Source organism: Chelmon rostratus, chromosome 16 (assembly GCF_017976325.1).
Source record: "Chelmon rostratus isolate fCheRos1 chromosome 16, fCheRos1.pri, whole genome shotgun sequence".
Taxonomy (NCBI): Eukaryota; Metazoa; Chordata; class Actinopteri; order Chaetodontiformes; family Chaetodontidae; genus Chelmon; species Chelmon rostratus.
The window spans coordinates 564,516-572,500 of NC_055673.1; the positions used below are offsets into that span (position 1 = coordinate 564,516).

At 42.8% G+C, this 7,985-nt stretch overlaps 2 protein-coding genes across 2 annotated transcripts in view; one reads left to right on the forward strand and one right to left on the reverse strand.

Moving 5' to 3' along the window:
• Nucleotides 1-712: 712 nt before the first annotated feature.
• mllt11 (MLLT11 transcription factor 7 cofactor) lies at nucleotides 713-4,959 on the reverse strand. Its single transcript, XM_041954796.1, has 3 exons — nucleotides 4,855-4,959; nucleotides 2,793-2,962; nucleotides 713-1,897 (listed from the first exon to the last, which is right to left on the reverse strand). The coding sequence occupies exons 2-3, from the start codon at nucleotides 2,952-2,954 to the stop codon at nucleotides 1,805-1,807; spliced, it is 255 nt and encodes an 84-aa protein (XP_041810730.1). The 5' UTR covers nucleotides 2,955-2,962; nucleotides 4,855-4,959; the 3' UTR covers nucleotides 713-1,804.
• Nucleotides 4,960-6,212: 1,253 nt separating this feature from the next.
• cdc42se1 (CDC42 small effector 1) overlaps nucleotides 6,213-7,985 on the forward strand; it is an 18,779-nt gene continuing 17,006 nt past the window's right edge. Inside the window, exon 1 of the mRNA XM_041954791.1 lies at nucleotides 6,213-6,370. The gene's annotated coding sequence lies outside the window, so the exon portion shown is untranslated. The remainder of the gene's footprint in view (nucleotides 6,371-7,985) is intronic.

Below are 7,985 nucleotides of genomic sequence, written 5' to 3' on the forward strand. Positions count from 1 at the left end.
TTTCAACCTTTCGTCTACTGTTATGAAATAAGTGTTATTTTCTGTCAGACTCAGTTTGAGGATTTCAGCTCAGAGGATCAAAGTTTGACTTTTTCATTTCATTATCAGACGCTTGTTTCACTTCAGTATTTCCTCATCAGATTGAATTCTGTTTCAAAAAGTTTTTAATGTGTTTTAATAAATCTTTTTTTTATATATATTATTACTCGTTCCAGATTTCACATTCAGAGTTTTGGTGCGAAACTTTTGTCTTGTGTCAAACTTGAATACGAATAAAGATTTATTGATTGAACTCATTCGTGTGTCTGTTTCTCCTCTTTCTTGTGGTTTCAGTCACGTATTAAATTTCTTCATTTGTGGTCATTTAGAAACGTCACTTATTAATAAAATCAAGGTCCATACAGGATTCTGTTAGCACTGATCTCTAACTGAAAATCAAAGCTTCATTAAAACCCAAATACATGTTTGTTATGGGGAAGTTCATCATTTGAAATTGCGTCCTCTGTGTTGACTTACATTGGACAGTTTCTGAGCAAACAAACCTGAATCTATCTGCATCACCTCCTTCCTGGATGTTGCAGTAAACTCCTGAAGCTTTTCTCAGGTTGAGACAGTTTCAGGGGAAACTTTCACTTATAAACGTGTTCAGAGTGACTTTCTACATGCAGAAAGAGATCATGGATTGGACAAGTGCTTTTGATCAAAAGGACATTTTAATTGTTGGCAGGTGAACAGGACGTCCTGACGGGACGGTGTGAGCTGTAGCTTCCTCCTGCGGCTCCAGTTTGAGGCCCGCTCAGTAAAACAGCGTGAGAAAGAAAAAGACGACATCGAGTGTGACGAAGCAGCTCAGGACGGAAGAACAAAAAGGCACAAATGGAAACAGATAAAAACTTTAGTCTCAGGGCTTCGAACACATCACCGCCTCCTCCTTTAAATAAATTATACAATAAATAAATCTGACACAAAAACATTTCAGTCAAAAGTCACATTTCTCAGAAATACTGATCAGCGTTCAGTGATTGGATCGACAGTGTTTCTAACATTTTGTTCACATGCAGGAGTTCAAATCAGTTCAAATCAGAGTCTGGTTTCAGTGTGAACGCTGTGGAACCAGGTGTGGAACCAGGTCTCATTAAGATGTATTTATCTCTGAATGGACAGCTGATCTGGGATCTGTATCACACTGTGAGATCAGTGGGTTTATCATGGAGCTGGGTCACTTTAACCAGGGCGGAAGCTACCAACCAATCAGATCACTTGGATTACTGAGTACTTCCTCTTTCAAACAAACAGACAAACAGTTTGGTGCTTTAACAAACTTCCTCTTTCTGTTCCCACAGAAGGTGACGTACGGCAGCACACACACGTTTCTGTCTGAACATCCGTCTTTCTGTGTTTCCTGGTCGAAGTCGTGTCTCCTGGTGAACTGGGTCACTGAGCGAGCTGGTCTTCAGTGAGGCTGGACTCACAGCGTGATACCGACACAGAAACTGCTTCATCTCAAATAAAAGCTCATGTTCAAACAGATGAGTCTGTGTGATTTCAGGAAAACTGATTCAGGATCAGAGCGTGAATACAGAGCTGTGTTAAATCTGACCCAGGATCAGTCTCAGCAGACCTCTGGCCTGTCTATTGGAGGAACCTGTTTTAGTGTGAAGGACATGAGGAGAGGCCTGCGGAGACAGATCAGGGGTCAGAGGTCACATGAGGCTGATCTGGGGTCAGGTGAGGCTGATCTGGGGTCAGGTGACGCTGATCTGGGGTCAGGTGACGCTGATCTGGGGTCAGGTGATGGAGGGTTTCAGAGCAGCAGGTTGAGGTCGGCCAGCAAAGCGTCCACGTTGGCGATGGGAGCTCTCCAATAGTTAAAGGAGGAAAACTCAGAAAGACCAGCCTGTAGACGGACAGAGAGACAGAGAGAGAGACCGAGAGACAGGCAGACGGACAGAGAGACAGAGAGAGAGACAGACGGACAGACAGGCAGGTCATGAAATGACAGTTTGTCCAACAGTCATCATCTTTTCATTCACAGGTGGACGAAGTATTCAGCTGCTTTACTTCACTCTGTAAAATATCTGTGAGTTAAAGTCGTTACTGAAGGAAACGTTTCTAAGTTTAATCAAAGTATTTAAAAACAACATGCTAACGTTAGCTAATTAGCAGCAAATACAGAGTGCAGCTGAGGCTGATGGGAATGTTTTTTCACAGACAGACAGACAGACAGACAGACAGTCAGACAGACAGTCAGACAGACAGGCAGTCAGACAGACAGTCAGACAGACAGACAGACAGTCAGACAGACAGGCAGTCAGAGACAGACAGTCAGACAGACAGTCAGACAGACAGACAGGCAGTCAGACAGACAGTCAGACAGACAGTCAGACAGACAGACAGTCAGACAGACAGACAGGCAGTCAGAGACAGACAGACAGTCAGACAGACAGGCAGACAGGCAGTCAGACAGACAGTCAGACAGACAGACAGACAGTCAGACAGACAGGCAGTCAGAGACAGACAGACAGACAGTCAGACAGACAGACTAAACTCGGAGTCTCTGTGTTTTTAGTCTTTATGTGTTTTTCTTTTTTGTTATTTTGTCAAATCTGAATCATGGACACTGTAACCATGGAAACGTGTGTGCGTGTGTGTTTGATGCTTGTGTGTGTGTTTGATGCATGTGTGTGTGTGTGTTTGATATGTGTGTGTGTGTGTGTTAAATGTGTTTCAGTGTTAAAATAAACTCTGGACTCAGGACAGTGTTTGGACCTGTCCCCTGTCCGTCCCCTCACCTCCTCGTCCTGATCCCTCAGTGATGAAGACTTGTCTTTTCCTTTGACGCTATTGGCCGGCTGAGTCAAACCCAGGTCCTCCAGCTCAGACAGGTCGAGGGCCGGGATTGGCTGCCTCCAGAAGAGGAAGGAGTCGTACTGGCTGTTTGACTTCTCCATCATGTTTCAGTCTGAGAATAAAAAGTGAGAAACAGCAGATCTCCTGAAACGTGTGATCTGACATCATAAACGTTGCTCCAGGACCATCACTGCAACTGACCAATCACACGGTTCTGATGTCATAGCTTTGCATCTTGGGGGAAAAATGCTGACATAGGTAAAGTTCACCTTTGTAACACCTGGCTGATGAAAGGGAGAAAACTACGTGAACTGAGTGTGTGAATATGATGATATGTGAAGTGGACACTCGAACAGTCCGTCCACACAGGACACGAACTGATCAGGTGACTGATGATCAAACGCACACAGTGTGTCACATGACCTGGACAGCTTGATGTTATAGGCTGAAGAGTCTGAGAAATGTGTCTTTTCTCTATGGACTCTGGTTCTTTTTCAAATAAGACTCAATGAAGTGAGTTTCAGTCCGTCCGTCAGCCTGAGGTCATGAAATCTCTCCAGGCTGAAACAGTTTGGGCTTATTTTAAACCCAGGTTTTATTTTTAGACTGTGTTTACAGGTCAGAGCAGTTTACAGAGAGCACACAGAGCTGGACTGAAGAAATCTGCTTTTCATTCTCATATATGAGCGTCTGTGGATACAAACAGGCTGATCCCTGAAGTATAAATTCAGTTTTCACACTGACACCACCGACGGTATTTAACTGAAATATTTCTAATGAGTATTTTCTATCCATGTTTCTTCTTCACAGCACTTGTTCTCTCTTTCTCCAACTACGTTTCCTTTCATGCATCAAACAGAACCTTCTTCTTGTATGTGGAAACCATAAACCTGATTCTGACTGTGTTAATGAAGAGCTTCAAATTTACCGTCAGTCAAGTTTAAAACATGTTTTGATGAGAAATACACGAATCCACATACTGTACGTGTCATAAATTAGATTTCAGCTCACATTCTGAGACTCTGCAGGATTTATTTAAAAGATTAAACAAGAAGCGATGAACGTCTGTCTGATGTCAGTCTGTCTGTCAAACCTGATCGAATCACAGCTTTAATCTCAACAGCAGAGCTTCTCCACCACTGACTCTTCTTTTAATAGAGCTGTAAACTCCAACGGGCCCTGAAAGCCTCTCAGCTGATGTAATTAACTACCATCATCAACAGAGTCTCATTGATTTCTGATCATTTGATTCAAATCATGTTGCCTTGATTAACTCTGTTTCACATTGTTACCTGTTCAGCTGCAGTTCTGAATGCTGAACTCAGTAGTGGAGAGTAATGAAGTACTTTTACTCGAGTACTGTGCTTGAGTCCAGTGCTGTGGAGCGTTTGTCCACAGTGACTCAGATTTATTTTTATATTGATTCTGATAGTCAGTGTGAGTCTAAAACAGAAACTGGGTCATCATGTCACTGCAGACTGAAATAAGCACCAGCTCCTCACTGACTCAACGCTCTCGCACCAAACTACATTCACATTTCTGTCGATTTTATTTCCGGCCGGCGTGATGCTGAATCAGGCCGGCTGATGCTGAGGCGTTGGCCCAGATTCTCACCGGCTGATGGTCGGCGTTTCTGACGACGACAAACTACAACAATTTTTGATTAAAAAGCGTCACGAATATCTGAGTCGTGCTTGTTATTGATTCGATGTTTAAATTGAGGGATAAATTGATTACTGATCAGCTGGTATTAGAGGCGTTGGCCAGCTCTTCTGGCTCATCATGATGCAGCTGATTCAAACCGTTTTCACTCGATGGATCACTGACATTTCTCTCCTGAATTAAATATTCACACAAATTTGTCATATTTCTGTTTCTTGTAGCTTCCGTCGTTTTTTAAAGGTTTCAATATGCGGCTGCTTCCACCATCACCGGCTGCCACAGCGCAGACACACAGAAACGTGTCGCTCAACATGAAAATCAGCAGAAGAAAACAGGTTTTACCTTTTTGTTTCCGGTGAGAAACGAACAGATTTGGGTGATTTGTCTTTGTTCTGTTGCTTCTTTTGTTGCAGACGCTTCAGACGCGGCTGCGCTGCTGCTGCAGGTTTAATGAGCTGTGCGCCTGCGTCAAGCTCACCTGAATATCGACCGGGGCTTCCTGTTACACATTTCAAAATAAAAGCAAAGCGGACGTTGGCGTTTTTACTGCTCTGGACAGTTGATAATCTCAAAAGCTTGTTTATGTATTCATTCGTTCATTTATGTATCGATCAGAGGTCGTGCTCCGTTAGAATATTAAAACACATGTAAAAAGAGGAAGAAACACACAGACCTATAATGTTGTCTTCTTTTATTTGTCTTTAGTGAACTGAAGGTTACGTACATTCAGTCAAACACATGAATGTTTCAGCTTGACTTAAATATTTGAAGTATTTTTAAAATCATGTAGAAAAATCATGTAGAAAATATAATATTTTACTGTTTGTTTATATTTGTAGCAACAGTTATTCCGACACAAAGCTCATCACATAAAATCAATAAGTTTTAGTGAAACAGTTCATTCTGATTGAGCCACACAGGTTCGATCCAGCAAAAAGTTTGACATTTATTGTGAAAGAAAGCTAGTTTCCGGTATGTTCAGTATGTTTTTTTGGAGCGCACACACACACACACGCACGCACGCACACACACACACACAATGTACCCACAGAACAGTGTTATTATAACTATGAACAATCAGTAATCAGAAAAAAAGTTACTTATTAAAATAAAAACCATGAGATTAACAAACAGTCACAAGCTTCATGTTTTCACCTCATTTGACTCTGTTCTGTATCAGACTGCAACTAATGATTCTTTTCATTCTGGATCAATCAGCTGATTATTTCCTCCATTAATCGATCGATCGATCGGTTTGGAAACATTGTGAAAATAGTGAGAAATGTGGTGACGATGAGGCCAAAGTGACGCCTTCACAGATTTTAGAGACTCTTCGTGTGTTTTGGTAAAAATCTGAATGTGTAAAGTAACTAAAGCTGTCAGATCAATGTAATGGAGTAAACAGTTCAATATTTCCCTCTGAGAGGTGGAGGAGGAGACAGTAACATGACAGTAACAAAAGGAAATACATAAGCAAAGTACAAATACTTCAAAACTGTAATTAAGACCAGTACCTGAGTGGGCTGACATGCGATCAGTCAGCAGGGGGCGCTGTTTGACTGAAAATAAACAGGAAGCAAAGGAAGAAGGAAAAAGAGAAAAAAATGAGGTCCTACAGAAAAAAAGGGAGGATGGACTTCCTGATTGGAGCCACACCTCAGAGAGAGAGAGGGAGAGAGAGAGAGAGAGACAGACAGAGAGAGAGACAGAGAGACAGGCAGAGAGAGAGACACAGAGAGAGACACAGAGAGAGAGAGACACTCTCACACACAGAGACACAGAAAGAGAGACCTTCAGAGGCAGTTGGGTCTTCATGGTCTCAGTCTGACGCTCGGTGTTTCAGGTCTGATCGTCTCTGGTGAGTCTGCTTCTGTTTAAACTTCACTTTCTACCCTCACAGGTTAACTTGTACCTGCTGCGGTGCTTTCAGGTGCTCAGCCTCTGTGGAAACTTTGAGATTCCACATGAACAGAATTTAAACACCTTCCTGTGACTGAGTGTGTGAATGTGTGGAAAAGACTGAATGAAGCCATTTTAAGGAGTGTTTGGGGGGGGGGGCGGGCGCAGTGAGAGTTACAGCGATGTGACGGTGCAGCTGGAAAACATAGAAATCAATGTTTGAAGGTCAAAGAAAGAAGAAAGAAAAGTGTTTGTGTGGCTGTGTGTGTGTGTGCGTGTGTGGCTGTGTGTGTCTGTGTGTGTGTGTGTGTGTGTCTGTGTGTGTTTGTGTGGCTGTGTGTGTGTGTGGCTGTGTGTGTGTGTGTGGCTGTGTGTGTGGCTGTGTGTGTGTGTGTGTGTGGCTGTGTGTGTGTGTGTGTGTGTGTGTGTGTGTGGCTGTGTGTGTGTGTGTGTGTGTGTGGCTGTGTGTGTGTGTGTGTGTGTGTGTGGCTGTGTGTGTGTGTGTGTGTGGCTGTGTGTGTGTGTGTGTGTGGCTGTGTGTGTGTGTGTGTGTGTGTGTGTGTGGCTGTGTGTGTGTGTCTGTGTGTCTGTGTGTGTGTGTGTGTGTGCCGGTCCGGTGTTACGCTGCTTTCTGTCACCTGATTTCAGATTGTTTGGGATGTTTCCCCTCACAGTTCAGAGTCCAGGCTGAGTTCAACACATCAGCTCGGCAGCAGATTTAAAGTGCTGCAGGTCTCAGAGCGACCTGTAGGGGCAGCGCTGCTCGCTCTGGTCTTTTTTGTTTGAAAACGGTTTAAACTTCCTGTTAAAATCAACTAAAGTGTGTCAGATAACAAGTTTCATTTCTGTGTGCCCAAAACATAGACAGCTCTAGGATGTGGTTAGCTTAGCCTAACTCAAAGACTGTTAGCAGGGGATACTGCTAGGCTACGTTTGGAAAACGTAAAATAAATCTGCTCATAACTTCAGCTAATTTCAGATAATAAACATTAAAAACCTTGTGGACATCCCAGTAGTGCTATAATTCTGTCTAACAGCCACAATGTTCACTTGTTTTAAGTGAACATTTATTTGAGCTAACGATATCCAGCTAACAATGCTAACAAGCATCCGAGGGGTTTGTCCCAGCAACAGTCTGACATTTTGTTTCCTGACATTTCAGTCAAGTCCAGTGCAGAGGCATATTGAGGCTGTGATTAGCCTAGCTTAGCACAAAGATTAGAAGCAGAGAGAAACTGCTAGCCTAGCTCCAGTAGAGGAACAAAGGAGAAATCTTGCTGGAACTACTGAGCAAGTCATGCTAATACTAGCCAGAAAGCTAACGTGAATTTTAGTGCATCCGTCATATATGAAATGTTCTGTGGCTCTTAAAAAGGTCACAACCAAGACTTTTGTTGCTAGCGAGCTAACATTTCTTAATGGGAGAACTGATGTTATCTGGCAGACATTAGCTTGTTAGCCGCAGTCACAAAAACACTCATATCATGCTGGGGCTGCCAGTCATTACCAATAATAGGGTAAGTTATGCTAACATTAATGAGCAAGCTAACATAATCTTTATTAACTCACTAACT

Excerpts from the sequence above, each read along its gene's own strand:
- mllt11 (XM_041954796.1), bottom strand. The coding sequence starts at position 2,954 with ATGATGGAGAAGTCAAACAGCCAGTACGACTCCTTCCTCTTCTGGAGG. Across the intron at positions 1,898-2,792 it reads TGAGGGATCAGGACGAGGAG|GCTGGTCTTTCTGAGTTTTC; the intron begins GTGAGGGGACGG and ends GTCCGTCTACAG.